The sequence below is a fragment of the Pseudophryne corroboree genome, chromosome 4 (assembly GCF_028390025.1).
Source record: "Pseudophryne corroboree isolate aPseCor3 chromosome 4, aPseCor3.hap2, whole genome shotgun sequence".
Classification (NCBI taxonomy): Eukaryota; Metazoa; Chordata; class Amphibia; order Anura; family Myobatrachidae; genus Pseudophryne; species Pseudophryne corroboree.
The window spans coordinates 173,919,176-173,945,600 of record NC_086447.1 but is presented as its reverse complement, the minus strand read 5'-3'; the positions used below and the strand labels follow the sequence as shown (position 1 = coordinate 173,945,600).

At 47.1% G+C, this 26,425-nt stretch overlaps 1 protein-coding gene across 3 annotated transcripts in view; it reads left to right on the top strand.

Annotated features, from left to right (window-relative positions):
- The window catches only part of RYK (receptor like tyrosine kinase), a 432,692-nt gene that overhangs the window by 143,584 nt on the left and 262,683 nt on the right, over nt 1-26,425 (top strand). For 2 of the 3 annotated variants that reach the window (XM_063915553.1, XM_063915552.1), the window contains exons 5-7: nt 9,850-9,909; nt 10,546-10,690; nt 13,299-13,399. In XM_063915553.1, coding sequence (XP_063771623.1) covers nt 9,850-9,909; nt 10,546-10,690; nt 13,299-13,399 — 306 coding nt within the window. Of the gene's footprint in view, nt 1-9,849; nt 9,910-10,545; nt 10,691-13,298; nt 13,401-26,425 lie in introns of all 3 variants that reach the window. The other variant, XM_063915551.1, reaches the window with a different exon arrangement.

Genomic DNA, 26,425 nt, shown 5'->3' with positions numbered 1-26,425 from the left:
GCAATGAAGGAGGTGTTACATATTTCTGATACTACAAGTACCACAAAAGAGGGTATTATGTGGGATGTGAAAAAACTACCATAGTTTTTCCTGAATCAGATAAATTAAATAAAGTGTGTGATGATGCGTGGGTTCCCCCCGATAGAAAATTATGGGCGGTATACCCTTTCCCGCCAGAAGTTAGGGCGCGTTGGGAAACACCCCTTAGGGTGGATAAGGCGCTCACACGCTTATCAAAACAAGTGGCGGTACCGTCTATAGATAGGGCCGTCCTCAAGGACCAGCTGACAGGAGGCTGGAAAATATCATAAAAAGTATATACACACATACTGGTGTTATACTGCGACCAGCGATCGCTTCAGCCTGGATGTGCAGAGCTGGGGTGGCTTGGTCGGATTCCCTGACTAAAAATATTGATACCCTTGACAGGGACAGTATTTTATTGACTATAGAGCATTTAAAGGATGCATTTCTATATATGCGAGATGCACAGAGGGATATTTGCACTCTGGCATCAAGAGTAAATGCGATGTCCATAACTGCCAGAAGATGTTATGGACACGACAGTGGTCAGGTGATGCAGATTCCAAACGGCACAAAGGTGTATTGCCGTATAAAGGAAGAGGAGTTATTTGGGGTCGGTCCATCGGACCTGGTGGCCACGGCAACTGCTGGAAAATCCACCGTTTTTACCCTAGGTCACATCTCTGCAGAAAAAGACACCGTCTTTTCAGCCTCAGTCCTTTCGTCCCTATAAGATCATATCTGCCCAGGGATAGAGGAAAGGGAAGAAGACTGCAGCAGGCAGCCCATTCCCAGGAACAGAAGCGTTCCACCGCTTCTGACAAGTTCTCAGCATGGCGCTGAGACCGTACAGGACCCCTGGATCCTACAAGTAGTATCCCAGGGGTACAGATTGGAATGTCGAGACGTTTCCCCTTCGCAGGCTCCTAAAGTCTGCTTTACCAAGGTCTCCCTCCGACAAGGAGGCAGTATGGGAAAAAATTCACAAGCTGTATTCCCAGCAGGTGATAATTAAATTACCCCTCCTACTACAAGAAAAGGGGTATTATTCCACACTATATTGTGGTACTGAAGCCAGAAGGCTAGGTGAGACTTATTCTAAAAATTTTTTTGAACACTTACAAAGGTTCAAATCAAGATGGAGTCACTCAGAGCAGTGATAACGAACCAGGAAGAAGGGGACTATATAGTGTCCCGGGACATCAGGGATGCTTACCTCTATGTCCCAAATTTGCCCTTCTCACTAAGGGTACCTCAGGTTCGTGGTGCAGAACTGTCACTATCAGTTTCAGACGCTGCCGTTTGGATTGTCCACGGCACCCCGGGTCTTTACCAAGGTAATGGCCGAAATGATGATTCTTCTTCGAAGAAAAGGCGTCTTAATTATCCCTTACTTGGACGATCTCCTGATAAGGGCATAGTCCAGGGAACAGTTGGAGGTCGGAGTAGCACTATCTAGGATACTGCTACAACAGCACGGGTGGATTCTAAATATTCCAAAATCGCAGCTGATCCCGACGACACGTCTGCTGTGCCTAGGGATGATTCTGGACACAGTCCAGAAAAAGGTGTTTCTCCCGGAAGAGAAAGCCAGGGAGTTATCCGAGCTAGTCAGGAACCTCCTAAAAACAGTGCATCATTGCACAAGGGTCCTGGTAAAAATGGTGGCTTCCTACGAAGCAATTCCATTCGGCAGATTTCACGCAAGAACTTTTCAGTGGGATCTGCTGGACAAATGGTCCGGATCGCATCTTCAGATGCATCAGCGGATAACCCTATATCCAAGGACAAGGGTGTCTCTCCTGTGGTGGTTATAGAGTGCTCATCTTCTAGAGGGCCGCAGATTCGGCATTCAGGATTGGATGCTGGTGACCACGGAGCCCAGCCCGAGAGGCTGGGGAGCAGTCACACAAGGAAAAAATTTCCAGGGAGTGTGATCAAGTCTGGAGACTTTTCTCCACATAAATATACTCGAGCTAAGGGTAAATTTATAATGCTCTAAGCTTAGCAAGACCTCTGCTTCAAGGTCAGCCGGTATTGATCCAGTGGGATAAACATCACGGCAGTCGCCCACGTAAACAGACAGGGCGACACAAGAAGCAGGAGGGCAATGGCAAAAACTGCAAGGACTTTTCGCTGGGCGGAAAATCATGTGATAGCACTGTCAGCAGTGTTTCATCCCGGGAATGGAAACTGGGAAGCAGACTTCCTCAGCAGGCACGACCTCCACCCGGGAGAGTGGAAACTTCATCGGGAAGTTTTTTCCACATGATTGTAAACCGTTGGGAAATACCAAAGGTGGACATGATGGCGTCCCGTCTGAACAAAAAACGGGACAGGTATTGCGCCAGGTCAAGAGACCCTCAGGCAATAGCTGTGGACGTTCTGGTAACACCGTGGGTGTACCAGTCGGTGTATGTGTTCCCTCCTCTGCTTCTCATACCTAAGGTGCTGAGAATTATAAGACGTAGAGGAGTAAGAACTATACTCATGGCTCCGGATTGGCCAAGAAGGACTTGGTACCCGGAACTTCAAGAGATGCTTACAGAGATCTTATGGCCTCTGCCGCTAAGAAGGGACTTGCTTCAGCAAGTACCATGTCTGTTCCAAGACTTACCGCAGCTGCGTTTGTCGGCATGGCGGTGGAAAGCTGGATCCTAAGGGAAAAAGGCATTCCGGAAGAGGTCATTCCTACCCTGGTCAAAGCCAGAAAGGAGGTGACCGCACAACATTATCACCACATGTGGCGAAAATATGTTGCGTGGTGTGAGGCCAGGAAGGCCCCACAAAGAAATTTCAACTCGGTCGTTTCCTGCATTTCCTGCAAACAGGAAGTGTCTATGGGCCTCAAATTGGGGTCCATTAAGGTTCAAATTTCGGCCCTGTCGATTTTCTTCCAGAAAGAATTGGCTTCAGTTCCTGAAGTCCAGAAGTTTGTCAAGGGAGTATTGCATATACAACCCCCTTTTGTGCCTCCAGTGGCACTGTGGGATCTCAACGTAGTTCTGGGATTCCTCAAATCACATTGGTTTAAAACCAGTCAAATCTGTGGATTTGAAGCATCTCACATGAAAAGTGACCATGCTCTTGGCCCTGGCCTGGACCAGGCGAGTGTCAAATTGGTGGCTTTTTCTCAAAAAAGCCCATATCTGTTTGTCCATTCGGACAGGGCAGAGCTGCGGACGCGTCCCCAGTTCTCTCCCTAAGGTGGTGTCAGTGTTTCACCTGAACCAGCTTATTGTGGTGCCTTGCACCTACTAGGGACTTGGAGGACTCCAAGTTGCTAGATGTTGTCAGGGCCCTGAAAATATGTTCCAGGACGGCTGGAGTCAGGAAAACTGACTTGCTGTTATCCTGTATGCACCCAACAAACTGGGTGCTCTTGCTTCTAAGCAGACTATTGCTAGTTGGATGTGTAATACAATTCAGCTTGCACATTCTGTGGCAGGCCTGCCACAGCCAAAATATGTAAATGCCCATTCCACAAGGAAGGTGGGCTCATCTTGGGCGGCTGCCCGAGGGGTCTCGGCTTTACAACTTTGCCGAGCAGCTACTTGGTCAGGGGCAAACACGTTTGCTAAATTCTACAAATTTGATACCCTGGCTAAGGAGGACCTGGAGTTCTCTCATTCGGTGCTGCAGAGTCATCCGCACTCTCCCGCCCGTTTGGGAGCTTTGGTATAATCCCCATGGTCCTTTCAGGAACCCCAGCATCCACTAGGACGATAGAGAAAATAAGAATTTACTTACCGATAATTCTATTTCTCGGAGTCCGTAGTGGATGCTGGGCGCCCATCCCAAGTGCGGATTATCTGCAATACTTGTAAATAGTTACAAAAATCGGGTTATTATTGTTGTGAGCCATCTTTTCAGAGGCTCCGCTGTTATCATACTGTTAACTGGGTTTAGATCACAAGTTGTACGGTGTGATTGGTGTGGCTGGTATGAGTCTTACCCGGGATTCAAAATTCCTCCCTTATTGTGTACGCTCGTCCGGGCACAGTACCTAACTGGCTTGGAGGAGGGTCATAGGGGGAGGAGCCAGTGCACACCACCTGATCGGAAAGCTTTACTTTTGTGCCCTGTCTCCTGCGGAGCCGCTATTCCCCATGGTCCTTTCAGGAACCCCAGCATCCACTACGGACTCCGAGAAATAGAATTATCGGTAAGTAAATTCTTATTTTTCCAGTGTCATTTGGGTGCTGGGTGTGTGCTGGCAACTCTCTCTCTGTCTCTCCTAAGGGCCTGGTTGGGGTTTTGTCCCCTTATCCCTGTGTCCCCTGGTTGGGGTTTTGTCCCCTTATCCCTGTGTGTGTGTGTGTGGGGTCGGTACGTGCGTGTCGACATGTCTGAAGCGGAAGGCTTCTCCAAGGAGGAGGTAGAGCAGATGAGTGGTGTGTCCCCGTCGGTAGTGCCGACTCAGGAATGGATGGACATGTGGCATATGTTGAATGCAAGTGTGACATCTTTACATAAGAGGCTAGATAAGGCTGAATTCGGGGAGGCGTCAGGGGGTCAATCCTCGGATTGGACCGACTCACAGGGCCCGTTGGGGTCTCAAAAGCGTCCCTTGGCAAAAATTGTGGACACAACTACTGACAGGTACTCTGATTCCAGTGTCGACTATAATGAAGTTAAATTGCACCCTAAGGTGACAAAGAGCATTCAGTGTATGATTATAGCAATAAGAGATGTGTTGCATATTGCTGATGAACCCTCTGTTCCTGACACGAGGGTACACATGTTTAAGGGAAAGAAACAGATAATAAACTTTCCCCCATCTCATGAACTTAATGAGTATTTTGAAAAAGCTTGGGAGACTCCGGATAAGAGACCGCAGATTCCCAGAAGAATTAATATGGCATACCCCTTCCCTACACAGGACAGGGTACGTTGGGAATCCTCTCCCACTGTGGACAAGGCTTTAACGCGCCTGTCAAAAAAAGTGGCGCTACCGTCTCCAGACACAGCGGCCCTCAAGGATCCTGCGGATCGCAGGCAAGAGACTACTTTAAAGTCTATTCACATACTGGAGCTTTTCTAAGACCGACAATTGCGTCGGCATGGGTATGTAGTGCAATTTCAGCCTGGACAGATAACCTGTCGGCTGACCTTGATACCATGGATAGAGATACTGCTTTGTTAATTCTAGCCCATATCAAAGACGCAGTCTTGTATATGAGAGACGCTCAAAGGGACATTGACTTACTTGCTTCCAGAGCCAATGCTATGGCTATTTCAGCGAGAAGATCCTTATGGACCCGCCAGTGGACGGGTGATGCGGATTCGAAAAAGCATATGGAGGTTCTACCCTATAGGGGAGACGTGGTGTTTGGGGATGGGCTGGCGGACCTGGTTTCCACAGCTACCGCAGGTAAATATAACTTTTTACCGTTTATTCCCCAACAGCAGCAGAAAACTCCAACATATCAGATGCAGTCCTTTCGGTCACAAAGTCCAGAAGAGGTCGGGGATCCTCCTTCCTTGCCAGAGGTAAGGGTAGAGGGAAAAGAACACCTGCTTCAGCTGGTGCCCAGGAACAGAAGTCCTCCCCGGCTTCTACAAAACCCACTGCATGACGCTGGGGCTCCCCTGCGGGAGTCCGCACCGGTGGGGGCTCGTCTTCGACTCTACAGCCAGGTCTGGGTCAGCTCAGACCTGAATCCTTGGGCGTTGGAAATAGTTTCCCAAGGCTACAAACTGGAATTCGAACAGGTGCCCCCACGCCGATTTTTCAAGTCTGCCTTACCAGCTTCTACCCCAGACAGGGATGTAGTGTTAGCTGCAATTCAAACGCTGTGTCAACAGCAAGTAATTATCAGGGTTCCCTTGAACCAACAGGGAAGAGGGTACTATTCAACCCTCTTTGTGGTCCCGAAACCGGATGGTTCGGTCAGACCTATTTTGAATGTGAAATCCCTAAACCTGTACATAAAGATTCAAATTCAAGATGGAATCGCTCAGGGCGATAATAGCCAGCATGGAAGGGGAGTTTATGGTGTCACTGGACATAAAAGATGCTTACCTTCATGTCCCCATATATCCTTCCCATCAGGAGTACCTGAGATTCGCTGTACAGGATTGTCATTACCAATTTCAGATGTTGCCGTTTGGGCTTTCCACGGCCCCAAGGATTTTCACCTAGATAATGGCGGAAATGATGGTGGTCCTGCGCAAGCATGGAGTCACAATTATCCCATACTTGGACGATCTCCTGATACAGGCGAGATCAAGAGAGCAGTTGCTGAGCAATGTGACACTCTCTCTGAGAGTGCTCCAGCAACACTGTTGGATTCTAAATCTACCGAAGTCGCAGTTGATTCCGACAACTCGACTAACGTCCCTATGTATGATACTGGATACGGAACAAAAGAAGGTTTTTCTCCCGTTGGAAAAAGCCCAGGACACCCAGAACATGGTCAGAGACCTGCTAAAGCCAAAAAGAGTGTCAGTTCATCAATGCACTCGTGTTCTGGGGAAAATGGTGGCAGCCTACGAGGCCATCCCCTTCGGCAGGTTCCATGCAAGGACGTTTCAATGGGACTTTCTGGACAAATGGTCCGGGTCCTATCTACATTTACATCGGAAAATAACACTGTTCCCCGGGACCAGGGTGTCTCTTCTATGGTGGCTGCAAAGTGCTCACCTTCTGGAGGGTCGCAGGTTCGGAATTCAGGACTGGATCCTGGTAACCACGGACGTGAGCCTCCGAGGATGGGGAGCAGTCACCCAAGGAAGAAATTTTCAGGGACTGTGGTCAGACCAGGAGTCCTGTCTACACATCAACGTGTTGGAGCTAAGAGCCATATACAACGGCCTTCGACAAGCGGAGAGTCTTCTTCGCAACCTACCGGTTCTGATTCAATCAGACAATGTCACAGCAGTGGCTCATGTGAACCGCCAAGGCGGGACAAGAAGCAGAGCCGCGATGGCGGAGGCAACCAGGATTCTTCGCTGGGCGGAAAATCACATAAGCGCTCTGTCAGCGGTCTTCATTCCGGGAGTGGACAACTGGGAAGCAGACTTCCTCAGCAGACACTATCTCCATCCAGGAGAGTGGGGACTTCATCAAGAAGTCTTTGCAGTGATAACGGGTCTTTGGGGAGTTCCTCAAACAGACATGATGGCGTCACGCCTCAACAAGAAGCTTCGGAGGTATTGTGCCAGGTCCCGGGACCCTCAGGCAGTAGCAGTAGACGCCCTGGTAACGCCATGGGTGTTCCAATCGGTCTACGTGTTTCCTCCTCTTCCTCTCATCACAAAGGTGTTGATGATCATAAGGCGAAAAAGAGTACAGACAATACTCATTGTTCCAGACTGGCCTCGAAGGGCCTGGTACTCAGATCTTCAGGAGATGCTCATAGGAGATCCCTGGCCTCTTCCTCTAAGGGAGGACCTGTTGCAGCAGGGTCCTTGCGTGTTCCAAGCTTACCGCGGTTACGCTTGACGGCATGGCGGTTGAACGCCGGATCCTAGCTGAGAAGGGGATACTCGTTGTCCCAGACTGGCCTCGAAAGGCCTGGTACTCGGATCTTCAAGAGATGCTCACAGGAGATCCCTGGCCTCTTCCTCTGAGGGAAGACCTGTTGCAACAGGGGCCCTGTGTATTTCAAGACATACCGCGGTTACGTTTGACGGCATGGCGGTTAAACGCCGAAACCTAGCGAAAAAGGGGATTCCGGAAGAGGTCATCCCTACTTTAATAAAGGCTAGGAAGGAGGTGACGGTAAAGCACTATCACCGTATCTGGCGAAAGTATGTGTCTTGGTGTGAGACCAAGAATGCACCTACGGAAGATTTTCATCTGGGTCGTTTTCTCCACTTCCTACAGACAGGAGTGGATATGGGCCTGAAATTAGGCTCTGTTAAGGTACAGATTTCGGCCCTCTCGATATTCTATCAGAAGGAATTAGCTTCTCTTCCAGAAGTCCAGACTTTTGTAAAGGGAGTGCTACACATCCAGCCTCCTTTTGTGCCTCCAGTGGCACCATGGGACCTGAACGTGGTGTTGCAGTTCCTAAAATCACACTGGTTTGAACCACTTAACAAGGTTGAGTTGAAATTTCTTACCTGGAAGGTGGTCATGTTGTTGGCCTTAGCATCTGCAAGGCGAGTGTCAGAATTGGCGGCCTTGTCTCACAAGAGCCCCTACTTGATTTTTCATGTTGATAGAGCGGAATTGAGGACACGCCCTCAATTTTTGCCTAAGGTGGTTTCTTCATTCCATTTGAACCAAACCATTGTGGTGCCTGTGGCTACGAGTGACTTGGAGGATTCCAGGTCCCTGGATGTAGTCAGGGCCTTGAGGATTTATGTAGCCAGGACGGCTAGAATTAGGAAAACAGAGGCTCTGTTTGTCCTGTATGCTGCTAACAAGATTGGCGCGCCTGCTTCGAAGCAGACTATTGCTCGCTGGATCTGTAACACGATTCAGCAGGCTCATTCTACGGCTGGATTGCCGTTACCGCATTCGGTTAAGGCCCATTCCACTAGGAAGGTGGGCTCTTCTTGGGCGGCTGCCCGGGCGTCTCGGCATTACAGCTTTGCCAAGCAGCAACTTGGTCGGGGTCAAACACTTTTGCTAAATTCTACAAGTTTGATACCCTGGCTGATGAGGACCTAGCATTTGCTCAGTCGGTGCTGCAGAGTCATACGCACTCTCCCACCCGATTGGGAGCTTTGGTATAAACCCCATGGTCCTTATGGAGTTCCCAGCATCCTCTAGGACGTAAGAGAAAATAAGGTTTTAAACCTACCGGTAAATCTATTTCTCCTAGTCCGTAGAGGATGCTGGGCGCCCGTCCCAGTGCGGAAACTCTGCAAGACTTGTATATAGTTGTTGTTTACATAAGGGTTATGTTACAGTTGGAATCTGTCTTGGACCGCTACTGTTGTTTGTTCATACTGTTGACTGGTTATGTATGTTCCGGGTTACATGGTATGATTGGTGTGGGCTGGTAGGAATCTTGCCCTTGGATTTATAAAATCCTGCCCTCGTATTGTCCATCTCCTCTGGGCATAGTTCTCTAACTGAGGTCTGGAGGAGGGGCATAGAGGGAGGAGCCAGTGCACACCCATAGGAAAATTACTTTTAGGTGCCCATGTCTCCTGCGGAGCCCGTCTATACCCCATGGTCCTTACAGAGTCCCCAGCATCCTCTACGGACTAGGAGAAATAGATTTACCGGTAGGTTTAAAATCTTATTTTCTGCTCGCAGCCTCTTGAGGTGGCGAGCAGAAATGTGCGAAAAGTGTCCCGTTTGGCCACAGCATTTTTCAAATACCACTCAGTACTTAATCGGGTTTAAACTAGAGATGAGCGGGTTCGTTTTTACTCTGATTTACTCTGTTCTCAAAACGGCATCTTATTGGCTCACGGATGTCTCGTGTTTTGGATAGCCAATAAGATGCCGTTTAGAGAACCGAGTAAAACATGAACCCGCTCATCTCTAGTTTAAACCTGGAACTTCTATGCGCAGTCAGTGCAATAAAACAATGGACGCCCAAATGTAAGCATACAACCCCGTCTAAAGTGATGCAGTTATGCGCACTCATTAAACAATGAAATCGCCCTGAAAGTAACATAATAGAAATGCAGTCCTGGGATCTTATACTGTAGCAGGGCTGACGGACACCTTGCTCTTCAGCCGTCCATCCCAGGATGCGAGACTAGCTGCTTCAGTTTGTTGTATGTCGGGTATAGATGTGTAACACACCGTATATGGAGCCAGATATATGAATAGCTTGGCACTTGTATTGCATTCGTCCATTGCTATACCCATGCCATGTATTGTTACCCAGCTCTAACTGCTGCTTCTTTCCACAGAAGTTGAGCAAGAAGTGAAACCCCCAATAGCTGTAGACAGAAACAACACAAGAATACATTGTAAGTCTTAAAGGATATTATGCGTTTAAGAAGCCCCAGCATTTTACCTAGCCTTCCATATGAATGGGATTGTGTTTGTTAAATGATGTAAAGCAGAGTGATGATGGCCCTGATCCTAACAGTGCAGAAAATTTTACTGGCCTGCAATAACTGTAAAACCTTTATTTATATAGATCTGAATAACCGCATCATTTGTGTTACTGGTTTCTGTTGACACATTAGTTTGTTTCATTTGTAACTTGCATAAACAATGGAAAAAACGCTCAGATAGTTGATAATGGGAAAGACTACAACAGTGGTTCTCATCTGTGTCCTTGGGACCCCAATTAGTTCATGTTTTCCAGGTCGCCTGTGTATCTGTAAAGTGTGTCCGTTGGTCATACACCTGTTGGCCTGGCAAAAAGTTGAACTTTTTATGGTTCTGAAGACAGTTTGAGAACCACTGGACTAAAAGATGAGGGAAAAGATTGATAACTGTTGGTTAAAGTTTAGCACAATGACACCATCCTGTGTCAGTACTATATTCCAGTCTAAATATATTTTTTTAGTTGAGTCAATTTGACTGTTTAATTTGCCAATCTATCTGCTGCTTATTTGTAACTATTTTTTTGTTTTGTCCACCCCCCTCTTGTCCAGTTGATCCTGTAAATGTAGCTCCTACGACCTCCACCCGTGTGTTCTATATAAGTGTTGGCGTCTGCTGTGCAGTTATTTTCTTGGTGGCCATTATACTGGCGGTGCTGCATCTTCACAGCATGAAACGTGTGGAGCTTGATGACAGGTAAGGCTTTGTCCTCCAGGCAGCATCTTCTAATCAGTGGCATCCTGACTTAGTTTAAGCCAGTGGTTCCCAAACTTTTTTGAATCGCGGCACCCTAGAGCATCAGAATTTTTTTCACTGCACTCCTATGCCAGAAGTTTCTTACTGTGAAGTTTATAATGTTTATATAGAAATATGAAATTAAGTAATTTGTGTTTATATGTCATCCTTAGGTTCAATTATGTGATCAGGGGCAAGATATGCTTTTGTGTGTCCACATATTTTATGATGATCAGCGACCAGCGCTGGTTTTGCCTATTACATTGACCATAAATAATTAGCTTTGGTCCTGGACCACCAATCCAGGGCACCCCTGCAAGCGTCCTGATGCACCCCAGGGTGCCACGGCACACAGTTTGAGAAACCACTGGTTTAAGGTTTTTATATGGAATTATTGATTTCTTCCATGTCTTCTGCAGTTAAAGCATTAAAGCAGTTAAACCGTTCCAGCGACCTCAGAGTCAATAAGCAGCGACTTCCGCTGCCTATTGACTCTGTCCTGTGGAGTCAGAATAGGTACATGGTCATAGGACAGGACAAGAGTAGTTTCTTTTAGTAGTTATGTTGCTTGTTGCAGAATTTGGATACATAAACTAACTTAAAACTCGTTTGCTCCTGAAAGTATTGTTGGATGCCTAAAAAGCGCAGAAATTAAGAACTATTATTGAATTAGTGTCTGTATGATTCTGGACTTTAGGACCATAATTCCTCTATACACTAGTCACTATGGATTGTTCACACTTATGTAATGTAAACATAAAGACTCTAATATGTCACACAAGTTTAACCTGACAATTACGCTAATTATGGAACTGAAGACCTTTGATTATTTGCTGCTGCTCCTCAGGGATGCTCAGATCACTTCTGCTTCATGTAACAATTATATTTTAGGAGAAAATTTAGTTCTGAATCATTTTATACATGCTACAATGTACTGTATCCAAATCATAAAACAACCAATAACATTACTGTTAAGAAATCATTACTTTTGGCCTGTCCTAAGCCCATAAACTATTTTGGACTCCATGAGGTGATTCAGTTATTTTCCCTGGCAGGTGTACACGGCTAAACCTGGTCTATCTGGGTTGGTCGAGAGAGATAATTAATGGGTGCCTCGAATAATTGAATTGCTCTATCAGACGTCAATTAATTAGCGTTGCCCATATGCTGTTGAATTCCAGCCCATATGTGCTATTGTTCTCTAGAGGGCTAAAGTCTACCTCATATGCTATTCCGTTAAGAAGACCTCTATTAAATTACCAGTAATCTTTCCATATAAATATATGCGTTCTATTTCCCTTTTGCATGCTACTGAATTTATGGTAGCCACATTCTGCATTGTATAATTAATGTGGACACACTGGCATATTTATAATGGATGCAGTGTGTGGAGTGCACATGGGTCTGATTCCGGGGGGTAACATACTGCACCCATTTCTTTAATACTCACCGCTCCAGAGTCCCCCCGGTCAGTGGCACCAAGAGCACAAATAATCACTGGCAAAATGGCTGCCGTGTCCTTTTTCCAGAGATCTGCACATGCGTATTAGAGCCTGAGCCCTTAGTGCCCAGACTCGCCAGTGCTGCTGGCTAGAGAGGAGAGGGCCCTGACTGAAGAGGCTGCACGCGGACTCCTCCTCTCTTAAAGCGCCCCTGTAAAAGCCACAGTGGTGGTAACTACTTAAATAAATATTTGTAATTAGATCTGAATTCACTACAGTGTTATTTACTCTAATCATTACACAGTCATATCACTGCCAGATTGAGCTTCTCATTATATTATATAGTGACATCCAAGGGATGGAACACAATAAATCACATACCACTACAGTCTGAGTTCTTTAGTTTCTTAACTCTCAGGTGTGACCAACTGTTATCAGAGTCTGGGGTCTATTCATGAAGCAGGCAGTGCAAAGAGTGGAGAAGTGAGCCAGTGGAGAAGTTGCCCATGGCACCCAATCAGCATTGAAGTAACATTTATAATTTGCATACAATACAATTGTACAGAGCAGCTGATTGGTGCCATGAGCGACTTCTCAACAGGCTCCCTCCTCCACTCTTTTCACTGCTTCATGAATAGACCCCAGACTCTGATAACAGTTTGTCACACCTGAGACCTCTCTGTCTTCAAATATTGATTACTCCTTATACAAGTACAGGCTGTATACAAGTGCTCACATACCCACTCATGCTCTCAGAATGACACGTAAAAGTCTATATACTTTAATACTTTCTCTTTGCTCAAAATTCTTAATATGTTTTATTACCACATGTTGCTATCATTTCTTTGTATGTATGATTACAGACCTCTTACCTGTGAAATAAGTAATGTATATGGGCATTGCTTCAGTAATAGTGCACTGACAATAGACCGCTTTTTTCTTTTGCTGCATGTAATGTGGTATAAATGCAATGCTGTCCAAAGGATAATTGCACACTCTGAGGATGTATATGGTGCAAATGATATACTATGTTTTATTACTTTCATTTAGGGTCTTACAATTACTTAGATTTTAACATATAGATCAACATATTATTCTGTTTTGTTTTGTTTTCCCCCTATTTGCAGCATGAGTGACAGTGGCAGCTCCCAGGGACTCTCTCAGCCCTCTACCCAGACAACGCAGTACCTGCGGGCGGACACCCCTAACAATGCCACGCCGGTCACCAGTAAGAGTTCATTTAGCTGTTTGTAGATATTGGTGTGGATGTACCAGCAGAGTGCGCTCACTGGATGTGACGTTTGTTCTACATCAGGACACAGCGTTGGCATGTTGACTAACTGCATTCAGGACTAGGTTAGACAAAGATGTCTTCTATAATGACACCCCCAGAAGTACTCCTGCCAGTGTGTGTGTGTTATTTGTCTGCAGACACTGTTGTTGCTGCACTCTGGCCGTACACACTGTAGTATTCCTTTGTTTGCTTGTCCAGGCATTGACTCGGGTGCTGACATAATGTTTACATGAAATGTAAATGGATCCTCACACTTGTTACAAGGCATTAGGATTAAATGACTGGACTATGTAAACAGATCCTGTCTTCTGTTTGTTTGTGCATGAAATGTTGGCAGTCACACTGCAACCTAGGTCGGAATGATACTAATTGCACTTCACTGAAGGCTTCATGCTTTTAAAGGGGAATACAGGGAAAGAGTGTTTTTTTAGATTTCACACAGGTATTTGTTATACCCTTTTCAGACAGAAATCCTGGCAGTTACCCGACATTTCAGTGCTGTCATGTTGCAGGCCTCTGCCTGAACCCCCCTTTCACACCGAGAAGCAAATTACCGGGTCAAGAATTTCTACCTGGTAATTTGCAGGTCAAAACGGGTATTTCTCTTACGTCCTAGAGGATGCTGGGGACTCCGTAAGGACCATGGGGTATAGACCAGCTCCGCAGGAGATAGGGCACCTAAAAAGAACTTTTACTATGGGTGTGCACTGGCTCCTCCCTCTATGCCCCTCCTCCAGACCTCGGTTAGATCTTGTGCCCAGAGGAGAATGGGTGCACTGCAGAGAGCTCTCCAGAGTTTTCTGTTGAAAAAGAATTTTGTTAGTTTTTTTATTTTCAGGGAGTCCTGTTGGCAACAGGCTCCCTGCATCGTGGGACTGAGGGGAGAGAAGCAGGGCTGGCTTAGCGGTTGGGCTCTGTTTCTAAGGCTACTGGACACCATTAGCTCCAGTGGGAGTCGGAACACAGGTCTCACCTGGGGTTCGTCCCGGAGCCGCGCCGCCGTCCTCCTCACAAATGCCGAAGATAGAAGCCGGGTGAGTATGAGAAGGCAGAAGACATCATAGGCGGCAGAAGACATCAGATCTTCGTGAGGTAAGGTACGCGCCATTGCTCCCATTCACACACACAGAGCAGCACTGAAGGGCGCAGGGGCGGGCGCCCTGGGCAGCAATAAACCTCACATTTGGGCACTGACCAGGTAGATTAGGCTGCTGGGCAGTAATTCTACGATCCTCCGCCATTTTCTAAAAAAAAATCACCGGGACCGAAGCCCGCCGTCGGGTGGGCGGAGCTTGATCCCCAGCACTAACCAGCGCCATTTTCTCCACAGAAGCTGCATGAGGAAAATGCTGGCTCCCTGGTCTCTCCCCTGCTGAACATTCAGGCTGGAAAAAAGAGGAGGGGGGGCATTTTGAGCGCAGTGAGTGGGAATCTGGTCATTTTATATATAAAAGCGCTTTCTGGTCATATTTTTCCAGTGTTATTAAGCGCTGGGTGTGTGCTGGCATACTCTCTCTCGGTCTCTCCTAAGGGCCTGGTTGGGGTTTTGTCCCCTTATAGGTTAATCCCTGTGTGTGTGGGGTGTCGGTACGTGGTGTCGACATGTCTGAAGCGGAAGGCTTTTCCAAGGAGGAGGTGGAGCAAATGAGTGGTGTGTCCCCGTCGGTTGTGCCGACTCAGGAATGGATGGACATGTGGCATATGTTGAATGCAAGTGTGGCATCCTTACATAAGAGGCTTGATAAGGCTGAATTAGGGGGGATATCAGGGGGGATTAGGGGGAATTAGGGGGGATATCCTCGGATTGGACCGACTCACAGGGCCCGTCGGGGTCTCAAAAGCGTCCCTTAACACAAGACACTACTACCGACACGGACTCTGATTCCAGTGTCGACTATGACGAAGTGAAATTGCACCCTAGGGTGACAAAAAGCATTCAGTGTATGATTGTGGCAATAAGGGATGTGTTGCATATTGCGGATGAACCCTCGGTCCCCGACACAAGGGTGCACATGTTTAAGGGAAAGAAACAGATTATAAATTTTCCCACATCTCATGAACTAAATGATTTCTTTGAAAAAGCTTGGGAGACTCCGGAAAAGAGACCGCAGATACCCAAAAGAATTTATATGGCATACCCCTTCCCTAAACAGGACAGGGAGCGTTGGGAATCACCTCCCACTGTGGACAAGGCCCTGACGCGCTTGTCCAAGAAAGTGGCGCTACCGTCTCCTGACACAGCTGCCCTTAGGGACTCTGCAGATCGCAGGCAAGAGACTACCTTAAAGTGTATTTATTCTCATACTGGAGCAGTCCTTAGACCGACAATTGCGTCGGCATGGGTGTGTAGCGCGATTTCAGCTTGGACAGATGAGCTGACAGCTGATTTTGATAAGATGGATAAGGATACTATATTCTTAACTCTAGCCCATATTAAAGACGCAGTCTTATTTATGAGGGATGCTCAAAGGGACATTGGTTTGCTGGCTTCTAGGGCCAATGCCATGTCTATCTCTGCGAGAAGATCCTTATGGACTCGCCAATGGACGGGTGATGCAGATTCCAAAAAACATATGGAAGTTCTACCCTATAAGGGAGATGTATTGTTTGGAGATGGGCTGACGGACCTGGTTTCCACAGCTACAGCAGGTAAATCAAACTTTTTACCATTTATTCCCCAACAGCAAAAGAAAGTACCACCCTATCAGATGCAGTCCTTTCAGTCGCACAAGCCCAGAAGAGGTCGGGGATCCTCCTTCCTCGCCAGAGGTAAGGGCAGAGGCAAAAGAGCACCTGCTTCGGCAGGTGCCCAGGAACAAAAGTCCTCTCCGGCTACTCCAAAGCCCACAACATGACGCTGGGGCTCCCCTGAGGGAGTTCGCACCGGTGGGGGCACGTCTTCGACTTTTCAGCCAGGCCTGGGTCAGCTCAGGCCTGAATCCTTGGGTGTTGGAAATAGTTTCCCAGGGTTACCAACTGGAATTCGAGGAGGTGCCCCCGCGCCGATTTTTCAAATCGGCCCTACCAGCTTCCACATCGGAACGGGATGTAGTCTTAGCTGCAATTCAAACGCTGTGTCTACAGCAAGTAATAATCAGGGTTCCCCTGAACCAGCAGGGAAGAGGTTACTACTCAACCCTATTTGTGGTCCCGAAACCGGAAGGTTCGGTCAGACCTATTTTGAATCTGAAATCCCTAAACCTGTACATAAAAAGATTCAAATTCAAAATGGAATCACTCAGAGCGATAATAGCCAATATGGAGGAGGGGGAGTTTATGGTGTCTCTGGACATAAAGGATGCGTTCCTTCATGTCCCCATATATTCCCCCCATCAGGAATACCTGAGATTCGCTGTACAGGATTGTCATTACCAATTTCAGACGTTGCCGTTTGGGCTTTCCACGGCCCCGAGGATTTTCACCAAGATAATGGCGGAAATTATGGTGGTCCTGCGCAAGCATGGATTCACAATTATCCCATACTTGGACGATCTCCTAATAAAAGCGAGATCCAGAAAGAAATTGCTGAGCAGTGTGGCGCTCTCTCTGAGAGTGCTCCAGCAACACGGTTGGATTCTAAATCTACCGAAGTCACAGTTGATTCCGACAACGTGACTAACGTTCCTAGGTATGATACTGGATACGGAACAAATGAAGGTCTTTCTCCCACTGGAGAAAGCCCAGGACATCCAGAACATGGTCAGAGACCTGCTAAAAACGAAAAGGGTGTCCGTTCACCAATGCACTCGAGTTCTGGGAAAAATGGTGGCGGCCTACGAGGCCATTCCCTTCGGAAGGTTCCATGCAAGGACTTTTCAATGGGACCTTCTGGACAAGTGGTCCGGGTCCCATCTGCACTTACATCAGAAAATAACTGTCCCCAGGGGCCAGGGTGTCTCTCCTGTGGTGGTTGCAAAGTACTCACCTGCTGGAGGGTCGCAGGTTCGGAATTCAGGATTGGATCCTGGATACCACGGACGCGAGCCTCCGAGGATGGTGAGCAGTCACACAAGGAAGAAATTTTCAGGGACTGTGGTCAGACCAGGAGTCCTGTCTGCACATCAATGTGTTGGAACTCAGGGCCATTTACAACGGCCTTCGACAAGCGGAGAGTCTTCTCCGAAACCTACCGGTTCTGATTCAATCAGACAATGTCACAGCAGTGGCTCATGTGAACCGCCAAGGCGGGACAAGAAGCAGAGTCGCGATGGCGGAAGTCACCAGGATTCTCCGCTGGGCGGAAAATCAAGTAAGCGCTCTGTCGGCTGTCTTCATTCCGGGAGTGGACAACTGGGAAACAGACTTCCTCAGCAGACACGATCTCCATCCAGGAGAGTGGGGACTTCATCAAGAAGTCTTTGCAGACGTAACGCGTCTTTGGGGAACTCCTCAAATAGACATGATGGCGTCACGCCTCCAACAAGAAGCTTCAGAGGTATTGTGCCAGGTCTCGGGAACCTCAGGCAGTAGCAGTAGACGCTCTGGTAACACCGTGGGTGTTCAAATCGGTCTACGTGTTTCCTCCTCTTCCTCTCATCACAAAAGTGTTGAGGATCATAAGACGAAGAAGAGTACAGACGATACTCGTTGTCCCAGACTGGCCTCGAAGGGCCTGGTACTCGGATCTTCAAGAGATGCTCACAGGAGATCCCTGGCCTCTTCCTCTGAGGTAAGACCTGTTGCAACAGGGGCCCTGTGTATTTCAAGACTTACCGCGGTTACGTTTGACGGCATGGCGGTTGAACGCCGAATCCTAGCGAAAAAGGGGATTCCGGAAGAGGTCATCCCTACTTTAATAAAGGCTAGGAAGGAGGTGACGGTAAAGCACTATCACCGTATCTGGCGAAAGTATGTGTCTTGGTGTGAGACCAAGAATGCACCTACGGAAGATTTTCATCTGGGTCGTTTTCTCCACTTCCTACAGACAGGAGTGGATATGGGCCTGAAATTAGGCTCTGTTAAGGTACAGATTTCGGCCCTCTCGATTTTATTTCAGAAGGAATTGGCTTCTCTTCCAGAAGTCCAGACGTTTGTAAAGGGAGTGCTGCACATCCAGCCCCCTTTTGTGCCTCCAGTGGCACCATGGGACCTGAACGTGGTGTTGCAGTTCCTAAAATCACACTGGTTTGAACCGCTTAACAAGGTTGAGTTTAAATTTCTTACCTGGAAGGTGGTCATGTTGTTGGCCTTAGCATCAGCAAGGCGAGTGTCAGAATTGGCGGCTTTGTCACACAAGAGCCCCTACTTGATTTTTCATGTGGATCGAGCTGAATTGAGGACACGGCCGCAATTTTTGCCTAAAGTGGTTTCTTCATTCCATATGAATCAACCTATTGTGGTGCCTGTGGCTACAATTGACCTGGAGGATTCCAGATCCCTGGACGTAGTCAGGGCCTTAAAGATTTATGTAGTCAGGATGGCTAGAATTAGGAAAACAGAGGCTCTGTTTGTCCTGTATGCTGCTAATAAGATTGGCGCACCTGCTTCGAAGCAGACTATTGCTCGCTGGATCTGTAATACGATTCAGCAGGCTCATTCTACGGCTGGATTGCCGGTACCAAATTCGGTTAAGGCCCATTCCACTAGGAAGGTGGGTTCTTCTTGGGCGGCTGCCCGAGGCGTCTCGGCATTACAGCTTTGCCGAGCGGCGACTTGGTCGGGGTCAAACACTTTTGCTAAATTCTACAAGTTTGATACCCTGGCTGATGAGGACCTAGCGTTTGCTCAGTCGGTGCTGCAGAGTCATACGCACACTCCCGCCTGATTGGATGCTTTGGTATAAACCCCATGGTCCTTACGGAGTCCCCAGGATCCTCTAGGACGTAAGAGAAAATAAGGTTTTAAACCTACCGGTAAATCTATTTCTCCTAGTCCGTAGAGGATGCTGGGCGCCCGTCCCAGTGCGGAAACTCTGCAAGACTTGTATATAGTTGTTGCTTACATAAGGGTTCTGTTACAGTTGGAATCGGTCTTGGACCGTTACTGTTATTGTTCATACGGTTAACTGGTTATGTATGATCCAGGTTACATGGTATGATTGGTGTGGGCTGGTATGAATCTTGCCCTTGGATTTCTAAATCCTGCCCTCGTATTGTCCATCTCCTCTGGGCACAGTTCTCTGGAGGAGGGGCATAGAGGGAGGAGCCAGTGCACACCCATAGTAAAAGTTCTTTTTAGGTGCCCATGTCTCCTGCAGAGCCCGTCTATACCCCATGGTCCTTACGGAGTCCCCAGCATCCTCTACGGACTAGGAGAAATAGATTTACCGGTAGATTTAAAATCTTATTTTTGTCTGTGTGAGTGGGTCAATCTGTGTCGAAATTCCACGTTTCCAACCCTGGTAAATTCCTGGGTCGAAGTACCGGGAATATCAACCCTGGTTGACCCTTTCTCACAGAAAAAGGACCCGTGTTTTTTTGGCAGTTTACCGGGTAGAACTGCTTTAGTCAGTAATTTCATTTTCTGTGTGAAAGGGGTATTATTGGTACCTAGCCATGAGAGGTATGTTAATGAGTGATAGCACAGATAGTGTTTCTGGAATAGTCCCTCTTCAGATCTTTTAGATGGAATATGAGAACTAGTATTGCTTCCAAGCCATGCCTAACATCTTATTCATAAGTCAGTGCTCTTTATGACTGCCGCCTAGCCACCGGTTGGCAAGGTACATGCTTCAGTGTTTCCGGGCAAAACATTTGGGCATTTAGGGAAAAACATGGACCAGGAAACTAGATTGGCACTATGCTACCAAAGAATAGTATACGGATGGTGTAATGGTTAGCATTACTGCCTCACGGCACTGAGGTCATGGGTTTGATTCCCACCATGGCCCTAACTGTGTGTAGTTTGTATATTCTCCCCATACTTGCATGGGTTTCCTCCGGGTACACCGGTTTCCTCCCACAATCCAAAAATATACTGGTAAGTTAATTGGCTCCCAACAAAAATTAACCCTAGCGTGAATGTGGTAGGGAATATAGAGTGTAAGCTTCACTGGGGCAGGGACTGATGTGATTGGGCAAATATTCTCTGTAAAGCACTGCAGAATATGTGTGTGCTATATAAATAACTGGTAATAAATAAATTATAACATCCAGGTGCCTCTTACGGCTCTGTCTGCTACCAACCTGCTATTTGCAAACATGGTTTTGCTGTAGCTGAATTATGAAGTTGTTGTTCAGCATCAGTAAAAATACAATATGTACATGAAGGCTATGACATGTTTGTGTTACCTGTGTATGGTCCTGAATTCTGATTTCTTACACCACAGGAATCACATTATTTGGAACATTTTCTCTAAGCACTGACTTGTTGCTGCCAGTAGGTGGCAGTCAAGGCTACATTATGGTAGTAGCAATAGGTTTCTATAGCAGAGTATTTTATATTATGCACGGTTCTGCCTACTGTCTTCAGGATCGTGACTTATTTTTTTAGTGTAAGAGCATCATTTATTAGTATAGCCCCTAAGATAAAATGTTTCAAATGTGGATCCTGCACAGGAATTTTGATGATATAAGCTTGGCCCTGGATTAGCTGCCATTAACTGGGCTTGCCATCTGCCTAGTGGGCCCGAGTGGTTTGCAGGCACTTAAGCGATTATGGTCTCACTTGTATTGCTAAAGGAAGTTATTACTTTTTATATCTGTCCTTTGGCTGAGAACAGTGGCCCTTTTTGATTCTTGCAGACACCCATAGTATTCACAATGTATCTGCACAGACTGATGCAGGGACATGTACAGAAAATATCAGCATGTATGCAAATCTTTCTGTATTCAAAAACTTAAGCATTTTGGTAGTGATCCAAGAAATATTAGTTCCATAGTAAAATGTTATGGATTTTCAAAGAGTTGTCCGCACAGCATCCAGAATAGCTAATTATTAATTATTTCAATAATTCTATAAACAGAAATCATGGAAAGCATTTGTAGTTTATTTATATAGAAGGAACGGGTAAGATGTAGGCCGGGAACGTGGTTCCCGTTTTAGAATTTGCCATGCGGTTGAGCATAAATTTTGTTATTTTGCTGATGTAAAAAATATTATTTTCTGTAGGTGCCTGTAGTGATTGGGAGAGGAATTACTGAGGACACAGTTAAGGAGAAAACCGTGGCCTGGAGCCATTGAATTAGGGCTTGTTCCCTGGTTTGTCTGAATAGGCAATGGAATACTGTATATGGAACTTTGTTGCAAATACATGTGCTGATTAATATGGAAATTGTGCTTTGTAGGTAGATAGCGGTCTCCCAACACAAATGTTCTCAAGGATTTCCTTACACAGCTTTTTCTAAATGGCTTTTGTATGGAGAGGTTGATCCCAGCTAAGTCAAATGGGGGCTAAAGTTTTCGAACTATGGAAGAAAGTGTTGCCAGTGGCTAAGTACGCTTGTGCAAGTATAAGAACATGCTTACCTATCTTATCCGATGTGGACTATTTTTCTCTAACGTCCTAGTGGATGCTGGGGACTCCGTAAGGACCATGGGGAATAGACGGGCTCCGCAGGAGACATGGGCACTTTAAGAAAGAATTTGGATTCTGGTGTGCTCTGGCTCCTTCCTCTATGTCCCTCCTCCACACCTCAGTTTGAATCTGTGCCCGGACGAGCTGGGTGCTGTTCAGTGAGCTCTCCTGAGCTTGCTGTAAGAAAGTATTTTGTTAGGTTTTTTTATTTTCAGGGAGCTCTGCTGGCAACTGACTCCCTGCATCATGGGACTGAGGGGAGAGAAGCAGCCCTACTCTCTGAAGATAGGTCCTGCTTCTTAGGCTACTGGACACCATTAGCTCCAGAGGGATCGTACACAGGATCTCACCCTTTGTCGTCCGATCCCGGAGCCCCGCCGCCGCCCCCCTCGCAGAGCCGGAAGACAGAAGCCGGGTGAAAGAAGCAAGAAGACTTCGAAATCGGCGGCAGAAGACTCCAGTCTTCATATGAGGTAGCGCACAGCACTGCAGCTGTGCGCCATTACTCCCACACTACACCTACATACTCCGGTCACTGTAAGGGTGCAGGGCGCAGGGGGGGGCGCCCTGGGCAGCAATTAGAGACCTCTTTGGCAAAAGTTTGCATAATATACAGTTGGGCACTGTATATATGTATGAGCCCCCGCCAAAATTGTACATGAAAGCGGGACAGAAGCCCGCCGTCGAGGGGGCGGGGCTTTTTCCTCAGCACTCACCAGCGCCATGTTTTTTCTCCACAGCACCGCTGAGAGGAAGCTCCCCAGTCTCTCCCCTGCAGTTACACGGTAGAAGAGGGTAAAAAGAGAGGGGGGGGCACATAATTAGGCGCAAAAATCAATATAAACAGCAGCTACTGGGTTAACATTAAGTTACTGTGTTATTCCTGGGTTTATAGCGCTGGGGTGTGTGCTGGCATACTCTCTCTCTGTCTCTCCAAAGGGCCTTATGGGGGAATTGTCTTCAGATGAGCATTCCCTGAGTGTGTGGTGTGTCTGTACGTGTGTCGACATGTCTGAGGTAAAAGGCTCCCCTAAGGAGGAGATGGGGCAAATGTGTGAGAGGGTGTCTCCGTCGACAACGCAGACACCTGTTTGGATATGTGTAATTAAGTGCTAAGGTGAATTTATTGCACAAAAGATTAGAGAACAGACAGGAAATCTACCCATGTCTGTCCCTATGTCGCAGAGACCTTCAGAGTCTCTCAATGCTCACTATCCAAAATAATAGACACTGATATCGACACGGAGTTTGACTCCAGTGTCGACTACGATAATGCAAAGTTACAGCCAAAATGGCAGAAAAGTATTCAATATATGATTATTGTAATAAAAGATGATTTGCATATCACTGATGACTCATCTGTCCCTGACACAAGGGTACACATGTTTAAGGGGAAGAAAGCTGAGGTAAATTTCCCTCCTCTCATGATGAAAAAGAGCGGGAATCTCCAGACAAGAGACTGCAGTTTCCCACAAAGAATTCTCAGGCAGTATCCTTTCCCCACTAGGGCCAGGATATGATGGGAATCTTCCCCCGGGGTGTCACGTTTGCCCAAAAGGTAGCCCTGACGTAACAGCTATTCTCAGGGATCCTGCAGATAGCGTGCACATTCTGGTACACTACTCAGACCGGCGATTGTGTCGGCATGGGTTTATAGCGCTGTGGCAGCGTGGACAGGTACCTTATCAGCAGAGATTGAGACCCTAGTATGTATGTATGTGTATATGTATATGTATGTGTATATATGTATGTATGTATGTGTGTGTATGTATGTATATATATATATATATATATATATATATATGTATATATGTATATATATATATATATATATATATATATATATATATATATATATAAGATGCTGCCTTAAGATAGATATATATATATATATATATATATATATATAAATACTCTGCGCTCCGGCACTCTCGGCCTCCCCCATAGGGTGTACCTTGCTCCGGTGCCCTCCTCAGGGTGAACGACCCTTGTAAATGCACAAATAGAAAATAAGAGGCGGCACTCAGCAGACTTGTGATGCAAAATCAAAAAGGTGTAATAGGTACTGTACCTATTACACCTTTTTGATTTTGCATCACAAGTCTGCTGAGTGCCGCCTCTTATTTTCTATTTGTGTGTGTATATATAGAGATATAGAGATATAGAGATATATATATATATATAACATGCCCAAAGAGACATGAGTATACTGGGTCCTAGAGTCAAAGCTATGTCGATTTCTGCTTGACGTGTCCTGTAGAATATGCAATGGACAGATGATGCCGACTTATGAGGCATATGGAAGGCTGAGGATTGTGTGGACAAGGGTTCTCGGACCTGGTCTCCACAGCTATAGCTGGTAATTCTGATATTTTGCCTTATATTCCTGCACAGCCTAGGAAAGCACGACATTATGAAATGCAGCCTTTCGAACAAAGAAACAAGAAAGTCCGAGGTGCGTCCTTTCTTGCCAGAGGCGGGGGCAGAGGAAAAAAGCTGCACAACACAGCTAGTTCCCAGGAACAGAAGTCCTCCCCGGCCTCTACAAAATCCACCGCATGTCGCTGGGGCTCCACAGGCGGAGCTAGGCCCGGTGGGGGCACGCCTTCGTAAGTTCAGCCACAAGTGGGTTCACTCCCTGTTAGATCCCTGGGCAATAGATATTGTGTCTCAGGGATACAAGCTGGACTTTGAGAAGATGCCCCCTCACCGACGGCCCTGCCGGCTTCCCCCCACGAGAGGGAAACAGTGTTAACTGCAATTCACAAATTGTATCTTCAACAGGTGGTGGTCAAGGTTCCCCTCCTTCAACAAGGAGGGGGTTATTATTCGACCATGTTGTAGTCCCGAAACCAGACGGTTCGGTCAGACCCATATTGAATTTAAAATCCCTGAACATATACCTGAAAAGGTTCAAGTTCAAGATGGAATCGCTAAGAGCGGTCAATGCAAGCCTGAAAGGGGGAGATTTTATGGTGACTCTGGACATAAAGGATGCATACCTTCATGTCCCCATTTATCCACCTCATCAGGCGTACCTCAGAATTGCGGTACGGGATTGTCATTACCAATTTCAGACATTGCCGTTTGGTCTCTCCACGGCCTCGAGAATATTCACCAAGGTAATGGCGGAAATGATGGTGCTCCTGCGGAAGCAAGGTGTCACTATTATCACGTACTTGGACGATCTCCTCATAAAAGCGAGATCAAGAGAGCAGTTGCTGAACAGCGTATCACTTTCTCTGGAAGTGTAACGGCAACACGGCTGGATTCTATATATTCCAAAGTCGCAGTTGGTTCCTACAGCTCATCTGCCTCTCCTAGGCATGATCCTAGACACAGACCAGAAAAGGGTTTATCTGCCGATATAGAGAGCTCAGGAGCTCGTGACACTGGTCAGGAATCTATTAAAACCAAAACAGGCGTCAGTGCATCACTGCACTCGAGTCCTGGGAAGGATGGCGGCATCATACGAGGCCATTCCCTTCGGCTGGTTCCATGCGAGGACCTTCCAATGGGACTTACTGGACAAGTGGTCCGGATCACATCTTCAGATGCATCGGTTACTCACCCTATCCCCCAGGGCCAGGGTGTCTCTCCTGTGGTGGCTGCAGAGTGCTCACCTTCTCGAAGGTCGCAGATTCGGCATTCAGGACTGGGTCCTGGTGACCATGGATGCAAGCCTCCGAGGGTGGGGGGCAGTCACACAGGGAAGAAATTTCCAAGGGCTGTGGTCAAGTCAGGAGACTTGCCTTCACATCAACATCCTGGAACTAAGGGCCATATACAACGCCCTACGTCAAGCGGAGTCCCTGCTTCGCGACCAACCGGTTCTGATTCAGTCAGACAATTTCACCGCAGTGGCTCATGTAAACCGCCAAGGCGGCACAAGGAGCAGGGTGGCGATGGTAGAAGCCACCAGAATTCTTCGCTGGGCGGAGAATCACGTAAGCGCACTGTCAGCAGTGTTCATTCCGGGAGTGGACAACTGGGAAGTAGACTTCCTCAGCAGGCACGACCTCCACCCGGGAGAGTGGGGACTTCATCAAGAAGTCTTCACGCAGATTGCAAGTCGGTGGGAACTGCCACAGGTGGACATGATGGCATCCCGCCTCAACAAAAAGCTGCAGAGATATTCCGCCAGGTCAAGAGACCCTCAGGCGATAGCTGTGGACGCACTGGTGACACCGTGGGTGTTCCCGTCGGTCTATGTGTTTCCTCCTCTTCCTCTCATACCCAAGGTGCTGAGAATCATAAGGAAAAGAGAAGTGAGAACAATACTCTTTGTTCCGGATTGGCCAAGAAGGACTTGGTATCCAGATCTGCAAGAAATGCTCACAGAGGACCCGTGGCCTCTGCCTCTAGGACAGGACTTGTGCAACAGGGGCCTTGTCTGTTCCAAGACTTACCGCGGCTGCGTTTGACGGCATGGCGGTTGAACGCCGGATCCTAGCAGAAAAAGGCATTCCGGATGAGGTCATTCCTACGCTGATAGAGGCTAGGAA